The sequence below is a fragment of the Aulostomus chinensis genome, chromosome 13 (assembly GCF_037954235.1).
Source record: "Aulostomus chinensis isolate RoL2024-O1b breed Wild chromosome 13, RoL_Achi_v1.0, whole genome shotgun sequence".
Classification (NCBI taxonomy): Eukaryota; Metazoa; Chordata; class Actinopteri; order Syngnathiformes; family Aulostomidae; genus Aulostomus; species Aulostomus chinensis.
Genome location: NC_141332.1, coordinates 7,623,117 through 7,642,558, shown reverse-complemented (window position 1 = coordinate 7,642,558; position 19,442 = coordinate 7,623,117). Strand labels below are relative to the sequence as shown.

At 47.9% G+C, this 19,442-nt stretch overlaps 1 protein-coding gene across 4 annotated transcripts in view; it reads left to right on the top strand.

Moving 5' to 3' along the window:
• Window positions 1-19,442, top strand: part of gpc3 (glypican 3) — a 231,442-nt gene that overhangs the window by 124,232 nt on the left and 87,768 nt on the right. The window contains exon 6 of one of the 4 annotated variants that reach the window (XM_086222964.1): window positions 15-440. The exons of the other annotated variants lie outside the window; for them this stretch is intronic. Coding sequence (XP_086079090.1) covers window positions 15-276 — 262 coding nt within the window. The 3' untranslated portion in view covers window positions 277-440. Of the gene's footprint in view, window positions 1-14; window positions 441-19,442 lie in introns of those variants that run through there. 4 annotated transcript variants of the gene reach the window in all.

The following is a 19,442-nucleotide window of genomic DNA, read 5'->3' as shown; positions in this document are numbered from 1 at the left end:
GTCTTCTTCTCCAGAGCCTTCGGGCTCCCCTCATCCCAGATCCCTGGTTCTGCTGGAGGAAGCTGCAGACCTGAAGAGGCTCAAGCTGCCACCCGTAGCTCCACCTGCTCACGTCCCCGTCCGTCCACCAGTCTCTTCCCTTTCTCTCTCTCTTTATCTCTGTCCCACTCTTTCCTTCTGCATATCTGTCTTCCTCCATTATCTGTCTTTGTCTCTGCCCCGCGCTCCTGCTCTCTTTCCCCCCAACCGGTCAATGCAGAAGGCCGTCCTCATTGAGCCTGGGACTGCTCAACATTCCTGCTTGTTAAAAGGAAGGTTTTCGTTGCTGCTTTTGCAGGATGTGCTTGCTCATGGAGAATTGTTGGGTGTAAATTCATTGAAGGAGTGTGGTACGAGACCTGCTCTACCTGTAAAGTGTCATGAGATAACTTTTTTTTGATTTGGTGCTATATAAATAAAATTGACTTGACTTGACTCAACTTCTGGGAAGCTATGTGCTTGACTTCTTCTCAACAGCAAGACCTCTGCATTTCAGTGACTAATGAGCTGGTTATGTTCTGGATCCATTGCTGCCGCCCCATGAACTTGTCACGTAGCGTCCACCAGTTCCTTCCATGAGCTGTACTGGATAGCATCAGGGATGTTATCGTTGAGCTCCACAGCTGTGAAGCAGCAGAAGGTGATACCTTTTAATTCAGATGATCCTACTGCTAGAGTTTGCTCAGGTTTCTTTGACCAGTGTTCTGCACTTTGTTTAAGGAGTTGGGGTCCTTGGATCCAGCGACCAGGTCCTGCTCGCTCCAGTAGTGATTTTCCCCTGGTTATATCGTCTGCCGGATTGTTTGGACTCTCAATGTATTGCCAAGCCTGTCGGTCAGTGAGTTCTTGGATCTCTGATACACGGGTTCCGCCGAACACCTTATATCGACAGGAGTCGGATTGAAGCCACTCCAATTCTGTGGTGGAGTCAGACCACAGCACAGTTTGTCGAATGGGAAGCGTCATCTCATTCTCTCTGAGCTTGGACATTTGAGCTCCGGCTAGTGCTGCGCAGAGTTCTAGGATGGTTATGGACTGTTGCTTCTTGGGTGCAACCCTGGACCTAGCCTTAACGAAGGAGGTGTGGATGGTTTCTCCTACATCGACAGTAAGGTAAGCCACTGTTCCGTATGCTCACTCTGAAGCATCACAAAAGATATGGAGATCATACTTTGCATCTGCACCTTCGGTGGGAAGTGACAAGTTGCAGCGGGGAAGGAATACCATGTTAAGATGTTTCAGCTCACTTTCCCAAGTTTACCATGCTTCTCGGAGGGTAGGAGGTAGGTCAGGATCATCCCAGCCCCTTTGTTTGGACCAAAGCTGCTGGATCAATACTTAAACGAGGGTTATGAATGGCACCATGAACCCCAGAGGGTCATATTGACTGGCTAGCACTTGATAGGCCATCCTCATCATCAGCGTTGAGTGCTCGATGATCCGATACTGATAGCTGAGGGTGTCAGCAGCACAGTTCCATCTCAGGCCTAAGGTGGGTTCAAGTGGGTCTGTACAGCTCTGGCTCAGCCACTGCTCTGTAGCTGAAGATCTGGCTTCAGGGGGATGATGGGATACCACCATTGGTTGATTACTGGCCCACTGCTTAAAGTCAAATCCTCCTTCTGCCAATAAGGTGCGAAGTTGGTCTACTCTTTGCTTGGCTGCAGATATGGTGGGAAAGCTTTCGAGGCAGTTGTCGACCTGGGAGCTCTGCTGTACCAACTGTAGCACTTCAGGATGGCTGTCTTGGTGGTTGCGAGCATGCTGTTGTAAGGTGAAGACAGCACAGCATGGACTGCTGGTTGTGCCGAATGGTAGCACTTGCCATTCGTACACATCTGGTGGTTCTTCACAGCGCAGGTCTCTCCAGATGAACCGGAGAAGTGATCTGTCTTCAGGTAGCAGGCGGATTTGATGAAACATGGCACGAATGTCACCATTCACTGCAATCTGGTGTTGCCTGAACCGGAGAAGAACACCTACCAGTGATGGACCCAGCGTAGGCCCAGGTAAGAGTTACTCGTTCAGGGAGACATTTTGGTGCAGGAGTGAACAATTGAAGAGCAGGCGTGGTTTGTTGTCGTGGCACACAAGATGATGGGGGAGATACTATGCTTCTGCTGACTGTTCCACCTCCTTAGGTTGAAGCCTCTTGACGTACCCAGCGCTGATGAGTTTGTAGATCTCAGCAGAGTAGATTGCTGCTTTCTCTGGCTCTCTCTTGAGTCATTTCTCTGTAGCCCTCAGATGAGCCATGACTGAATGAGTGGAGCTGTTGAGCTTCCTCAGGAGTGGGGTTGCATAGCGGTGGACTCCTTCAACTTCTATTCACTGTGTCTTTGTTTCCAAAAGGCTCATGGCATCCTGGTCCTCACGAGACTGGATGACCATTTTTCTCATTCCATCCTAGGGCAGTGAGGATCCTCTGTGGGTTGGCTCCGTAGCTGTGATGAGGCACACATGATCTTAGCCGAGCAAGTGGGAATGTCAGTTTGAAGCATCTGTACAGGGTAGGTTTGCTCCACTAGATCTAGACCTGTTGCTGTAAATGTTCCTTGCACTTTGAACCGTTTATGTGGGTTGCCTCTGGGGGAGATCTAGAAGTTGACCTTTAACCCGTGGAGGTGTGTGACATCTGTCCTTACAGTGCATAGGGCAAGGGTCTCAGAGTCACCATTCAACTGGAGCTGCTGGATAGCAGTTGGTAAGATCATAGTCGGTTGTGCTCCATCATCTAATACAGCGAAAGTCTCCATGGAATTAGAATTGTTGTGCAGCATGACAGAACTACTTTCAGGAGCACTTTTGTCAGGACTATTAGTCCGAGTGAATTGTAGGACCCAAAAAGGCTAACACAAAGCACAGAAAAAAGGAGTCGTCGAACAGACAAAAGATTTAATAATAACCAAAAAACAAAACCACAATAACAACCAAACAATTCCAAGTCCCAACTAAACACAAAATCAGCCCCAAACTAAATTATCTACTACACCGTGGCGAGCGGGTAGGAAAAACAAACAAACTAACTCTATGGATAGACTAACTAAGGACGGAACCACTCCGGGAACGATACAAGAACAAAACAGCGCTACAAACTCTGAGACTTGACAAAAACAAGGAAACTAGCACAAGGAAACTATAGCAAGGTACACGATCTGGAAAACGAGGACAAAATGGCTGGAAAGTCAGGCAAAGACTAAAACAATCTGGCAGCTAGGCAAAGCCGGCTGGAGGAGAAAGGTTTTAGCTGGGAGACATAAAAAGTGGGGTGAATTTTCATAGCCGCTGGGAGATTAAGCTGCACAGCTGAGGGGCAAATAATCCTTTCAATAGGAAACGGTCCAATGAAATGGGGAGCCAATTTACGTGACTTGACCCTGAGAAGGATGTTTTTAGACGATAGCCAAACCTGTTGCCTGTTACCCCAGCGCGGCCTCGAAGGGAGAGAGGTTGGTGGTCGAGGAGGTCAGAGCGTTGTGCGCGTACTCGATCCACGGGAGGTGCTCCGCCCAGTTGGAGGGGTTCTGTGGCGCCACACAATCCAGCGTAGCTTCCAGGTCTTGGTTGGCCCGCTCCGTATGCCCGTTGGTCTGCGGTTGGTAGCCTGAGGAGAGGCTGGCAGAAGCACCAAGAGTGGCACAGAAGCCCTTCCAGACCTGAGAGATAAACTGCGGGCCTCTGTCAGACACAATATCCACAGGGATTCCATGAATGCGGAAAACCTGGAGGACTAACTGGTTGGCTGTTTCTCTAGCCAACGGTAACCCAGACAATGCCACATAGAGAACTGATTTAGAGAACCGGTCCACTATGGTGAGAATGGTGTCGTTAACTTTAGATCGTGGCAGTCCCGTGACGCAGTCCACCGCTATGTGCGACCACGGGCGGTGGGGAACCGGGAGAGGCTGGAGGAGGCCGGAGGGAGCCTGATGCGACGACTTGCCCCGTGCACAAACTGTGCATGCCGCGATGAACTCCCGGACGTCCCTCTCCATGGACGGCCACCAGAATTTCCTCCGGAGGAAGGACAGCATTCGGGTCCAACCGGGGTGGCAAGCCAGCTTTGATGTATGTCCACACTGCAGGACCTGAGAGTGCACTCCCGCCGGGGTGGACCACCCCCAGGGTCCTGCTCCGCCAGCAAGGCATTGCGCACTATGGCCTCCACGTCCCAGTAGACCACAGCCAGCACCCGCTCAGAGGGGAGGATGGTCTCAGGCCGCTCCTCCGCGTCAAGCTCCGGTCGCATGAACCGTTGGGACAAGGCATCAGCCTTGGTATTGTGGGAGCCGGGGTGGTAGGTTAGCGTGAAGTTGAACCTACCGAAGAACATAGCCCACCTAGCCTGGCTGGAATTCAGTCTTTTCGCTGTCTGGATGTATGACAAGTTCTTGTGTTCGGTCCACACCACAAACGGCTGCTCCGCCCCCTCCAGCCAGTGCTGCCACTCCTCCACTGCCAGCTTAACCGCCAACAGCTCCCGGTTCTCCACGTCGTAGTCCCTCTCGGCTGGGCTCAGTTTAGGAGAGAAGTAGGCACAGGGGTGAAGGCGCTGGTCCAGAGCGGCGCGCTGAGAAAGCACCGCCCTGACCCCGGTGTCCGAGGCATCCACCTCCACCACAAACTGCCTGGTAGGATCCGGCTGAACGAGCACAGGGGCTGCGGTGAACAGAGTCTTCAAGGTCTGGAAGGCTTGCTCTGCCTCCTCCGGCCAGGAGAAAGCCAGTTTGGTGGAGGTGAGGCGAGTCAGCGGTGCCACCACTCGGCTGAAGTTTTTAATGAAGCGGCGGTAGAAATTTGCGAACCCCAAAAACTGCTGGAGCTGCTTACGGTTGGACAGGGTGAGCCACTCGGCCACTGCCTGCACCTTGAGCGGATCAGCCCTGAGCTGTCCCCTTTCAATGATGTAGCCCAGAAAAGGAATTGACGACTGATGAAAGGAGCACTTCTCAGCTTTAATAAATAGTTTGTTTTCTAACAGTCTCTGCAGCACCAACCGCACATGCTGGATGTGCTCGTCCTGGGTGCGTGAAAAAAATCAATATATCGTCTAAATATACTACAACAAAATGGTCTAGGCAGTCTCTCAAAACATCATTAACCAGCGCCTGGAAAACAGCGGCGGCATTGGTAAGACCAAACGGCATCACCAGATATTCAAAGTGGCTCAACGGGGTATTGAACGCTGTTTGCCATTCGTCCCCCACCCGGATACGCACGAGATGGTAGGCATTCCTAAGATCGAGTTGAGAAAAAACTGTCGCCCCCCTGGTGGGGTTTGAAAGTGGCCGAAAGCAGAGGCAAGGGGTACTTATTCTTAACAGTAATGCTGTTAAGTCCCCTGAAGTCGATGCACGGATGGAGCAGCTTGTCTTTCTTCTTGACAAAGAAAAATCCTGCCCCTAGTGGCGAGGATGAAGGGCGGATGATGCCAGCCGCCAGGGACTCTCCGATGTACCTCTCCATAGCCTCCCGCTCAGGTCTAGACAGGTTGTACAGACGGCTAGCAGGCAGCGAGCAGTCGTAAGGCCGGTGGGGGGGTAAGGACAGCACCCTATCCTTACTGAAGGCCTTGGGTAAGTCATGGTTAACTGGCGGTACAGTGGAGAGATCTGGGGGGATAGCTGCCTGAGGGATCCCGGAGCTCGCCGAGGGGGGAATGGCTGAGCGCAGGCAAGTGGCAAGACAAAACACGCTCCAGTTGAGAATTTTACCAGCTGACCAATCAATGTGGGGGTTGTGGGTCTTGAGCCAGGGGTGGCCCAAGACCAGACGAGCCGACTGGGCAGACAAGACTTTAAACTGTATCGTCTCGTGATGGTTACCAGACACGACCATCTGCAACGGAGTGGTCTGATGGGAGATCGTAGCGAGGAGCTTACCATCTAGTGTGTTGACATTTATGTCCTCGGAAATAGGGAAAAGGGGAATGTCGCTTTGATGCGCAAACTCTGAGTAGAGGATGTTGTCCTCGGCCCCAGAGTCCACGAGGACGTGTAGCGGCCAGGTGCCACTCGCGCAAGTAAGCGTGGCCTGCAGCTCAAACCAGGACCAGAGGGAGTGATGGAATTCGTCCAGCCCGACAGTGTGCCCACTTTCACACCTGGGCGGGTTCTTTTGGCCGAATGGGGCACTGGACAACCCTGTGTGAGGCCTCCCCGCAGTAAAGGCAGACAGAGCCGGTGCAGCCTTTCCGCCGGAGTGAGACGGGCGTGACCCAACTGCGTGGGCTCCTCCATGAGGCAGGGAGTCTGGGGCGGTGTGTGCTCCTCAACCGGGTGCCCCAGACTTTCCCCCACTTGGACTCGCCCGGCGCCCTCATGGCGGCGTTCGCGCAACCGGATGTCTAAACGGATGGCCAGTGAGACTAATGCCTCGAAATCAGTGGGTCTATCTCGGGACACTAGTTCATCCTTAACTCTACCACTAAGCCCCTTAATAAAATCAGCCTTTAACGCCTCCTCGTTGCAGCCTGCATTGTTCGCCAAGGTTCGGAATTGAACGGTATAATCCGCCACCGGCCGAGACCCTTGGCGGGCCAAGGCATTGCTACGATGGTCAGGGTGATCAAAAACAGACAGAGGACCAGAACAGAGCAGAACTGGTTAATAAACCCCTCGTAAGTTAATGAGTCGAAGTCTGACCGACCACTCAGCGCCTCCGCCCAAGTTAAGGTCCTCCCCCTAAGTAGTCCTATCAGAAAATAGATCTTTGCCTGATCTGTGGCAAAGGCTTGGTGCTGCTGAGAGAAGATTAGCCGACACTGGAATAGAAACACGCGACATCTTTCAAACTCACCAGAGTAGGGGTCCGGATTGGTGGTGGGGACGTCCCGGGCGGGACCGCCGGGCGGGACCGCCGGGACTAGGGCAGGTGCCAGAGCCGGCCCGGGGGCTGGGAGCGCGACGGCGAGACTGCGCACTTAACTGGCTCACCTGGGCTGCGAGTTGCTGAGTGGTATCTAATAACGAGCGTGTGTGGATGCGTGTGTAGAGTGCATGTGTGCTGGTGTTGTCTGTGTGAACAAAACAAAGGGGAAATCAAACCACCATGACTAAACAAACCAACAGAACCCACACGGTGTGCCTGGAGGAGAAGCAAGAGAAACTGAGTAAATGCAGGGGCTTAAATCAACTCAGCCACACAGGGCCCAGGTGTGCTGAGGAAATCACCTGCAGGAGAGAGACACACACACAAAACAGAAGGACACGCCCACCACCCAACACACAAAGACACAGATGACATCAACAAGGGACCTGGGGCATCACACACCCCCTCTTGAGACAGGGGCCCCATTGGGATCCCCGAACATGCAACGGGCACACCACAAACAAAAATCAACAACAACAAAAACAACAATGTGCTGAAGTAGCACACACACAAGAACAACCAAATTAAAAAAACTGTGCTGAAGCAGCACATTATCCTGACTGATAACCCTAACCGACACATGAAAGGGCATCAGCCACAACATTATCATGACCCTTGATGTGTCTGATGCCCAAATGGTGGGACTGAAGAAACAAAGTCCACCTCATCAATCGACAATTGGACAACTCAAGGAGCAAAGAAAAGTAAGTGGATTATGGTCGGTGTAAACCACAACAGAGCTGACCCCAGAACCCACATGCACCTCAAAATGCTTGAGGGCCCAGACCATAGCTAATGCTTCCTTCTCGATTGTTGAGTAGTTAAGCTGGTGCACATTAAACTTCTTTGAGAAGTAGCAAACTGGTCTATCAACTGCATCCAATTCTTGTAATAACACAGCCCCAGCCCCAACAAGACAAGCGTTGACTTCCAGTTTAAAAGGCTCATCCATTTGTGGAGCAGCGAGAACTGGAGCACGATAAAGACTTCACATTTTCGAATGCCAATTGGCACGGGGCAGACCAGACAAACTTAGCCTTAGCTTTCAACAAATCCATCAGGGGCACAACTACTGTGGAGAAGTTTTTACAAAAGGCACGGTAATAACTGACCAGACCCAAGAACCGCATAAGCTCTTTATTAGTGGCAAGAACTGGACTGGATAATGTGTGACCGCTTGAACCTTTGCACCCACCTAGCCCTGTCTGACCACCCGGCCCAAATAGGTCAACGACGCCTTGCCGAACTCACACTTGGCCAGGTTGACAGGGAGCTGTGCCTCAGCCAAGCGACTGAACAAAGCACCAATACGGCGGATGTGATCTACCCAGGTGTCACTAAACATGACAATGTCATCAAGATATACTGCACAGCCCTCAAGACCTGCCACCACCATGTTCATGAGGCGTTGAAATGTGGCTGGTGCAATACAAAGGCCAAAACTCATGACAGTATACTCATACAATCCAAACGGTGTCACAAAGGCTGAAATTTCCCATGCCCAAGCAGACAACGAAACCTGCCAATACCCTTCTAACAAATCAAACTTACTCATGAATGCAGCAGAGCCCACCAAATCAATACAATCTTCCATTCATGGCAAGGGGTAACAATCTGCCTTTGTGACCTTGTTGACCTTTCGATAGTCTGTACAGAAACGGGGTAACCCATCTGACTTACCAACCAGCAAGCTAGGTGATGCCCAACTAGAGGAGGATGGGGCCGCAATCCCATTATCCAGCATGTACTGGACTTCAGCCTCGAGCACCTACCGCTTCTCTGCAGGACAAAGATAAAATCGCTGCCTGATGGGAGGACTTTCCCCCACATCAATATCATGCTCAATGAGGTTCGTTCATGTGGGCGTATCTCCAAAGAGTGCCGGGAACCTCCGGATCAAGTCAACCAACTCAGCACGCAGCAGCGCAGGTAAGTGACCCAACAGCACCTCAAGCTGGCACAGTGATTCTGAATTTTTCAAGCTACCACACATAATGGGATCAGAAGGCATCTCAGTGTTCGTTTCACTGTCCAAACTCCCATTGACCTCTAACAACACTGAATCCACCATCAAAACAGGGTGGACCCCACCCCAATCTAAATCACTGGAGCCAGAAACACCACGAGCATAATACGGCCTAATCAAATTCACGTGGCACAACTGAGCTGATTTCTTACGGTTCGGGGTTGAAATCAGGTAATTCAACTCTGAAACCTTCTTCTCAACTGTGTACGGGCCGCGAATTTAGCCTGAAATGGGGAGGCCTGGACCGGCAGGAGTGCTAACACCTGGTCCCCAGGGCTAAACTGGCAGTGCTCGGCCAGCCGATCATACTGCTCTTCCTGAACAGCTTGAGCCCCCTTCAGGTTTTTTCTTGCCACCTCCCCCGCGATGTACAGCTGGCGGCGAAAGCCATTGACATAATCAAGCAAATTTCTTGGTGGCTCACTCTCAACCAACCCATCCTTCATCAGAGCCAGCGGACCACGCACAGAATGGCCAAAAACCAGATTGTTAGAGCTAAAACCTGTACTGGCCTCGATAACCTCCCTCGCAGCCAACAACCTGTCCTAACTCCATACTATAAGCCTGCAACACAGACTTCAGGGTCCAATGAAATCGCTCAAGAGCTCCCTGACTCTCTGGATGATATGCTGACGCACGGTTATGCCTCACCCAACTGCTGCAAAACCTGCCCAAACATGTTGGATGTGAAATTGGATCCCTGATCACTCTGATCACACAGGAGATACCAAATGTAGAAATGAACTGAGTCAAGGGCTTAACTATAGACTTAACTGAGATGGAGCGCAGGGGAAAGGCAGCAGGATACCGGGTCGTTTGACACATGTCTGTTAGCATGTACGCACAACGAGACCGGGAAGGGGGAAGCAGCCCCAGAAATCTATAACCAGATGCTCAAATGGTCTACCTACGGCTGGAATGGGGTTAAGGGGAGCAGGCTTCATACCCTGGGTGGACTTACCAGCAAGTTGGCAAATGTGGCATGACCTGACATACTTGGACACGTCACACTTAAACCGTGGCCAAAAAAAATAACGTAACACACGGTCCTATGTTTTTTTTCACGCCCAAGTGTCCACAACCATCATGAGCAGTCTTCAATACCACATCACGAAAACATCTTGGCACAACAACCTGAAAAACCGCATTGCCCACAAAATTACCATCACAGGGAACCCACTTGCGTCCCAACAGCCCTTCCTGCAAAACATACCCCTTGGCCAAGTCCCTGATCTGTCCAGCTGACTGTGCCTCAACCTACAATGGTGAAAGGGAGGAATCTACCTTTTGACCCGCCACCCAGTCCTCCCTAGACACCCCCGCAGGGAGATGAGGCAGTGGACCATGGCCCAGCCGCGCATTCCCCTCACGAGCCCCAGAACCAGACCGGCCAGGAGCAGACTCCTTTTTCGTCTGAGTCACCATGCAAGCTTGAAAAACTGCTGACATGGCCGCATTCCCCACCTCCAACCTATCTGAAACCACTAGTTTAGACACAACTACGGGTGGTGGTGGAACACCCGCCTACACACAACTGCCAGCCAGATCATTCCCCAGTACCATAGAGACGCCCTTAAGGGGTAGCTCCGGCCTGATCTTGGAAGGGTGAGGTCCGAGCGCTGGCTATTTCTTGGACACGTGACCACAGTTTTGTACACAAAAGGACACTGCGACTTCTCTCTTATAATAAAAAGGGTTTATTAAACACAATGCATCAATCAATCAGCAACACGTTGATATAACTGTTCAATCTAACCAAAGGATACAAAACGATAACATGCATGTGTGTGTGAGTGTGTGTGAGTGTACCAAAGAGAGAAGAAGGAGGGGGGAACCTGGTTGCCTAGCAACCAGTCAGCGTTAGCAGCGGAGGCTAACAGCTGAGGCTGGTTAGCCGCTAGTTGGCAGCGTCGGGTGTGGAACCAAAACAAAAGTAACAAGATCACGGACAATCAATGACGCTAAAGCCGTGGCGGAAATGCAGATAATGTTATTGTCTGGTGTAGCACCAGGAGGTGGGCATTAGCACGACATGAGGCTACAGGCCAATACAATGTACAGTTCTGTAGTCTTAGCGCCTGTGCTGGCGGGCGGCGTCTGGGCTAAAACAGAGTGTAATAACGCCCGGGGGTGGTTCCTACCGGTATATAACACGTGGAGCGGTCAGTTAGCAAGCCGAAAGGCTTAACGAGAGAGAGAGAGAGAGAGAGAGAGAGAGAGAGAGGAAAAAGCAGAAGTAAACCCCGAAATGCGTGTTCAATACAATTGTGCAGGATTCTTTAGCATCAATAAACAGGTAGCACCTTCTTGAAAATATCACCGTTTCAAACAATCACAGTTCCAGTAGTTACGGCGTAATGCCGTACAATAGCATCTGCTGTTCACAGGACTTCCATCACAAAACAGTACATTCGTAGACAATATATAAACACAAACTAAGGTATCTCTCTGCCCAGAAAATGCCTAGTTAGGAGAATCGTTACTTAGTCCGGTGGGGCGGTAAGGGATTCAACCTCCGCTGGTCCGGTGCGCACGGGGTCCGGCTTGGGTCGGAGGGAAACATAAACAGCGGCAGGCAACCTACACGGATCTGCTGCAGTTGACTGGTGGAGGGGTGAACAAGCTTGGCCGAGCTTTCCTTCACCAGGAATCCAATTCACGTGGGTAGCGTGGCTCAACGGCGTCTCGTCTGGATATGTGGATGGGGGGGGAGGTGTCCGTCTGCTGAGTTCTCACTGTCCGGTACACTGCCAGGTCATGATGTGAAGAGAAAAAAGCCTTTCTTGGTCCTGTGCCATTATTTGGTCAGACCGGTGATGTCACTTACTGTGGACCGTGCTGGCTCTCAGCCAATGGCGGTGCGGCACGCGAACTTCTGGTCAAGCAGGGTGTGGACTTTGGGGGGGGTCAATGGCCAGAGGTGATCCCCCTTTTTACGACCCTTTGTTTGAGATCGCACGGTAAATCCTACTGCAGGCTTCTGAAAGGAATGTTAAGCCTCAAAGGCCGAAAGTCCTTTCTTCAGATGAATTCATCGTCAAATCTCTAAATTAATCTCTCCTCCTGGTTGTGTTGGCTCAACACAAGCAACTTCATCAGGAACAGCGCAGGCTGCTATCACCTGTCCACGGCACATGCTTCTACTAAACTAGTGGCCAGAAACACCGTTGACACCACTTATGATGATAGCAAGCCAGGTGCTGTTAACGCAAGCTCTGCTAACAGAGAAGGACACGGAGCCAAAGCTGTATTTTTCTGAATAAAAATCCATTGACATTTTTAAACTTAAAAGAAAAAGAGTAACGTAATAGTTACTTTACCTGGTAACTAGTTACTTTCATAGTGTTACTAATTCCATTACTTTTGGGCAGAAGTAACTAATTACTTTTTCAAAGTAAATTTCCCAACAGTGGTGGTTGGTGCATAGAAATGGAGCTCCAGTGGATCTGTGGAAACACAGAGAGAGAGAGTGCGAGACACCAAGGCCAAACTACAAAGTGACAGTTCAAAAATATGCTGAGAGGAGAGGAGAGGAGAGAAGAGGAGAGAAGAGGGCTCCATGTAACCAGATGTGTCCCCCAGTAGTCTGAAGCCCCTTTCACACTGCAGCAAAAACGCGGGTGAACATGGGTGTTTAGCGGCTTGGCTCTGCGCGGCTCGCCTGCAGTGTGAAAAAGGCAACCCACGTTGTCTCAGGTACCTTCCTGTCGCATTCTGATTTTGTCACTGTGCCGCCTGTCAGGCTGTCATTGTGGAAGTTCTGGAAAAAAAAATTGGGCTGGGCTACACTGGGCTGGGCTGGGCTGCGAGAGCTGCTCACTCATCTCTCAATAAAGTTTTGACCTCTGCTATAAGATCAGTCTTCCTGTTAATGTCCCAGAAACTCTATTTCACTTCTTTTTTCAAACACTTTACATGTGTATGATCTTACCTGAATTAATCTATGCTTGGGAACTCCCACCAATCAGGAACCCTAATGTGAACTGCGCAAGCGCGACTGGGTATATAAAGAAATGGTATGGCGATCTTCACATCTTTTTTATCGATCATGGCAGCGCACTGGCAAGATTGTGAAGTCCGCGAGCTGCTTGTGAAGAGGAGATCAGGCGACAGACTTCTGGAACCATACGGGACATGGTGATTTATGGGAATATCACCAGCATTTTGAGACACAGCACACTTTTATGTGTAATGATGACATTGCCAGCGCGATGACGTGCAAGAGAGAAAAACACAGGCATGCAGCTGTCACAGCGGGGGTTCAGACCCACGTCTGCTGGAAGCTTGAATGCGCCCTAAGGCCGAGCAAACACGGGGACAAAAACTTGTGTTGACATGCATTTTTCAGTGTGAAAGGGGTAATAGAGGAAGGTCTTTAGCCCTGGACTTAAATGTTGTTAGTGTCTGCCTCTCTGACCCATGGAGAGAGCTGGTTCCACAGTAAAGCAGCCCGGTAACTGAAGGCTCTACTTCCCAGTCAGTTTTTAGAGATACTGGAAGTCACTAACAGACCTGCATTCTGGGAGCGGAGTGCTCTGGTAGGACAGTAAGGAATACTGAGTTCTTTCAGATAGAATGGAGCTTTATCATTAAGAGCCTTATAAGTCAGCAGAAGGATTTTGAAATCTTTTCTAAATCCTACACGAAGCCAGTGGAGCGAAGCTAAAGTCAAGTCAAGTCAATTTTATTTGTATCGCGCCAAATCACAACAAAAGTTATCTCATGACACTTTACAAGTAGAGCAGGTCTAGTACAACACTCCTTCAATAAATTTACACCCAACAATTCTCCATGAGCAAGCACATGGGGGGGGGGGGCATAAAGTGGGAGAGATGTGTTCTCTCTCCCTAACTCCAGTCAAAACCCTCACTGCAGCATTCTGGATTAGCTGGAGACTCTTTAGAAAGTTTCTCAGACATCCTGACTGGAAAGAGTTGCAGTGGTCCAGCCTAGAAGTTGTAAATGCATGCACCAGTTTCCCAGCATCTCTCTGGGAAAGGATATTCCTAATCTTAGCGATACTGCAGGTGGAAGAAGGCGGTCCTAGTCACATATTTTATGTGGGAGCTGAAGGAAATGTCCTGGTCAAAAATGACTCCAAGGTTCCTTGCAGTTGTACTCAGGGTCAGGGTGATGTCATCTACAGTAGCAAACTGACCCTGAGGTGTTTAGGTCCAAACATGATGACCTCAGTTTTATCTGAATTCAGTAGCAAGAGGTTCGAGGACATCCAGGATTTAATGTTTTTCTGGCAGTCTTGCAGATCGGTGAGCCGGCTTCTGTCATCTGGCTCCATCGACAAGTAGAGTTGTGTATCCGCATAACAGTGAAAGTTGATTGAGTGCCTCTGGATTATGTCACCTAATGGGGAGCATGTAAAGAATGAAGAGAGGTGGTCCGAAAACTGAACCCTGTGGTACACCATATGTAACGCTGCTATTCTCCGAATGGTCATTATTTACATTAACAAATTGAAACCTGTCAGATAAATGTGACTTAAACCATTTTATGGCAGGTCCTTTAATCCCAATTTCATGGTCTAGTCTCTGTACTAGGATACTGTGGTCTGTAATATCTTCCATACCAAAAACAGGAGGGAATGTTTTCATCTTTTGAACGGCTTTATTGGAAGCACCAGAACAGACATGACATTCACTCATAGGCAACAACCTCTTCCTCTTGCTCATCCGATACAACCGAGTTCACCTCTTAACAACGCCCCCTATTGGGTCTGGAGTGTAATGACATAGCACAGCTCACAGATCACTTCATAACATTCCTCCCTTCTTAAATAGAAACTATTCTTTAGTTCACTTTCATTACAATAACCAGTTCTAAACAAAAAAAACAAAAACCCATAAACAACAGTTGTGGAAAATTTCAATTTACCCTGGCACAGCCTTGAACAGCTAAATACCGAAAAACAGAACATTTCAAGTTTCATTTCCACAAAACACACCAAAATATCCCACTGTCAATCTCTGCCCCCCGTTTTTTTTTCTTTTTTTTCACCGCACAAAATCCTTCAGGTATGCAGGTGGTTTTCTGACTCTGTTAGAACAGAACAAGTCTGTTGTTGGAGCACCAGCTGGTGCACTGCTCACCTGCTCCTGCTCTCTTGTAGGTATGACACTGTCCTCCTCTTGCATAGAACCTGCATCTGGTCCTAACATATTTGTCAGTGGTGCGGTTGTCTCAAGCTCCTCCTCTGGCACCGGATCTTAACTCAAAACTGACAGTCCTGCCTCCTGTCGGCGGAACAGTTGATCCACATGTCATCTGACTAGATTTCCATCTCCTAGCAACACTTTGTAGGAAACTGGCCCTGGAGCCTCCTGTATCAGACCTGGCACCCATTTTGGTCCATGTCCATAGTTCCGTGTACAAACAGAATCTCCTGCTTCAAAGTTGCGTTCTCTAGCATGTCTGTCATGATATGCTTTCTGACTTGCCTGTTTTGCCTTTACTTTCTTTTTAAGATCAGGGTGTTTGAGATCAAGTGTACATCTCAATTTCCTACCATCAACATCTCAGCGGGTGACAGTCCTGTTGTTGACTGTGGAGTGATACGATAGCTAAACAATGCCCTATTTAACTTTGTCTCTAACTGTATCCCCACTACTCTTTTTCATAAGCTCTTTGAAGGTTTGCACCTAACCTCTAACCTGTTAGATGATGGGTGATACGGTGCTGATGTAACGTGTGTTATCCCATTTCATGTCATTAACTCTGGTTTGTTCACTGACACAAACACTGTGCGCTGTCTGAGACAATCATTTCTGGTATACCATGTGTGCTGAAACTTTTCCTAAGACAGTTTAGTGTGGTTGCTGCAGTAGAGGAAGTTACTGGATAGACATCTCACCATTTCGAGTGAGCGTCCATAATGACTAAGTACTCCCGTACTGCTTTTACCTTTGCTGGTAGTGTGTGCAACCCGGTCTTGTCCACTTTGTGTCCCAAAAATGTCACTTCAGTCTCCATGAACTGACACTTGCTCCTTTTTAAGCGTAGTCCCGCATTTTCCAGCCATTGCAGCACTTGAGCCAGTGTCTGCAAATGCTCTTTGTCATCCTTTCCAGTCAGAATGATGTCGTCCAGATATACTGCCAACCTTCTCAATTCCTTGTAGCACTCCCTCCATCATGCGCTGGAATATAGCTAGGCTGGAGCTGACAACAAAGGGCAGTCTTGTGTATGTGAAAAGTCCCTTATGTGTATTCACTGTGACATATTTCCTTGACTCTTCATCCAATACTATTTGCTGATATGCATGGCTCATATCTAGCTTGGTGTATTTCTCACCCCCAGTAAGACAAGCTATCATATCTTCCATTCTGGGAAGGGGGTACTGCTCAATGGGTGACACTTTGTTTACTGTTAACTTATAGTCCCCACAAATCCTGGCAACGTCTGGTTTTAAAACTGGCACTATGGGTGCTGCCAAGTCTGAGAACGTCACTGGTTCAATGATTTTCTCCTCTGAGAGCCTCTCTAGTTCTTGCTCCACTTTTTTTTTCATTGCAAAGGGAACTGACCTTCGCTTGTAGAAGCAGGGCTTTGCATCACTAGGTACATGTAACTTAGCTGCCAAACCTTTTAGTGTCCCTAGCTCATCCTTAAATACCCTGCCATGTTTCAATCGTACTTCCTGTAGTGCTTCTTCTTGACCCTCTACCTTATGTACATTTTCCAAATCTATCTTGAGAGTTTTGATCCATCCTCGCCCCAGTAAGCTGGTCCCTGAACCTTTCACGACCACTACCGCTAACCTCTTAGCACTGCCTTCATGTTGCACTTTGACATTTGCTGCTCCTAGCACCGGTACTGCGTGACCACCATATGTTTTCAGTTTTATGTTGCACTGGAGCAGCCTTGGTTTTTCACTTCCTCGGAATAACTTCTTAAATATTTTCTCTGACATTATTGTATAGCCACAGCCTGTGTCTACTTCATAGATTACATCCTTCCAACAATTAATCGAGTGTTTCCTAATAATGTGACCTAGAGGAAGCATGTATAGGGTGAGGAGGATTGGCCCAAGCACAGAGCCTTGTGGAACTCCATAACTGAGTACAATGGTTTCAGAGGGGTTATCATTAGTTAGACAAGTGGCTGACTTGGAGGAAGTAATTGCAGAAGTTAAACTGGTGTTGAAGGCAAGTAAATTACAACACTGCCCCCTGCTGACGACAATACACATAAATTACTCCTGATGTGCAAAGATGATTGTAGTGAAACGGGCTGGTGGCACGTAGAAATAAAATCAAAACATGAAATGTCAAATTCACAAACCCTCACTAAGGTGATCACTCATTAGTGGGTATCACGTATACATACATACATACATACATACATACATACATACATACATCAAACTAGGAGCTGACCCTATCAGTGGTGAGAAGAGTTTAATATTGATGTATGCTAAATTATGTCTTGCCACATTATCTGACTGGCATCTTTCTTGTGAATCAATAACCTGCCTCAGCTCATTATCCATCCATTTTCTACTGCTTATCCTGTTAAGGGTGACAGTGGTGCTGAAGCCTATCCCAGCTGCCTTCGGGTGAGAGTTGGGGTTCAGCCTGGAAGAGTCGCCTGTCCATTGCAGGGTCAACACATACAGACAGACAACCATTTGCTCACACAACAACATCTGAGTATTATATTAACCTAGTCCCCACTTGCATGTTTTTGGATCGTAGGAGGAAGTCATAGTACCCAGAGAGCACCCAGGCAGGCACAGGGAGAACATGCAAACTCCACACAGAAACTCCCCATGCTCAAGCCGGGGCTTGACCTTGGAACATTCTTGCTGTAAGGCAACAGTGCTCACCGTGCCACCCTCAGCTCATTATTTTTACTCCAAAGCCCACTGTTCTAACCTCCCTCCTCCAGCCATATCTCCTCATTTCCTGCACGTGTTGATCACATTTTTCTCTCCATTATTAATGTGATAAATAGCAGCAGACACAAAGTAAGATCATGACCAATAAGAAGAATAAAGAACTTGGGAAAGGTAATTTGAGTTTAATGCAGAGTATGAATTAGGGGAGAGACATAAAAAAAGATGGCAGGAAAAAAATGTTTGTTTGTCCATCGCATTGTTGGTTTGTGTGTGCACGTGTGAATGTGTGCTCAGTGCTGTGACACATGAATGACCTCATGCTTAGCAAAGCATTTGTTTCCTCTCATTAACTTTTTGAAATTCATTTTCATCCATCTTCTCCACATTTGCCGTAATCTCGTTGGTGGAATATACATGTAGATACACCCTTTGTGTTCACCATCTTTCATTTCGCAGAGGTACCTTCAATTTTATGTTGTCAATCACGATTCAAGTTGGTGTAAACACATGCTTTTAGCTGCAAAGCTGTGATGGAAGGTATTCATTCAAACACCTTCTGCACAAACACACACATACAGAATTCTGCAAAATACACTTCAGGACTGAAGAAAAAGAGGGCTTTGGAAAGTGGTGGTCTAAAAAACATGATATAAAATTATGCATTTTGTACACAGATCCCCTACAATCCTCAATAAATGCCATGCAATGCAAATGTAACAGAATACTACATCACTGTTGTATGCCTGTACAATATCTGCTTTTAACAGTCATCCCTGCATCCTAGTGGATATTTGCACTGTATTTTGAGGTAATTTAATCAAAGAAATACTCATGTCCTGAAGTGTTAACATGTCAAGTTTCTTTGGAAGTTGTTCCCAAGTTGTTTTCAGAATCAGAATCAGAATTCTGGTATCTGAGGGTAAAATGAATAGATACAGTCCGAGTCCACTCTGAGACATTGATACTCGCTATGTGTACTTGAAGATTTCTAATTCCGGAGAGGTAAAGTAAAGAGTTAATAGATCTTTTTTGTCTGTAGTTTTTAAGTTAAATTGTATTATCTTGGCTCCTTTAATGTTGAGGTTGAATCCATTTACATTTCAGAGTAAGACTCAGATTTTGTTGAACCTCCTTTCGGAAACAGGCCCCAGAAGTATTGAGTGAGTTTGGTGAACAAGAAACATTATGACAATCACCGAAGCTTCATCAGGTTGAGAAAGAACCTTTATATATAAAGATCTTTTACTCAGGCTGCTAAAGGCTTGTGCAACTTTTCAACAATATACTGTATATGTAACATGCATTCTAAGAGATATATTGTTTTACCATGCAGAAATATACCTAATCTTTGTTTAATTTAGACATATGACAAGGCATACTCCAAGATATTATGCCTCCAGAGATGGAAATTTAAGTTATAAATCGCTCTCCAGGTGGAATGGAGCACTAAGCTAAAAACAAACAAACAAACAAACACAAACAAACAACAACAACAAAAAACAGGAGCTGTAATCCATCTTATTAACACTAGATGGCGGTAAACAGTAATTTTAGAATTATGCAGTTGGTCAGTTCATTTTCCTGTCATGTAGCTTTCCTTAAGGGTGCTATACTTATTTATCTTCTCTAAACAATAGATTTTTCTTTCCCTGTTAG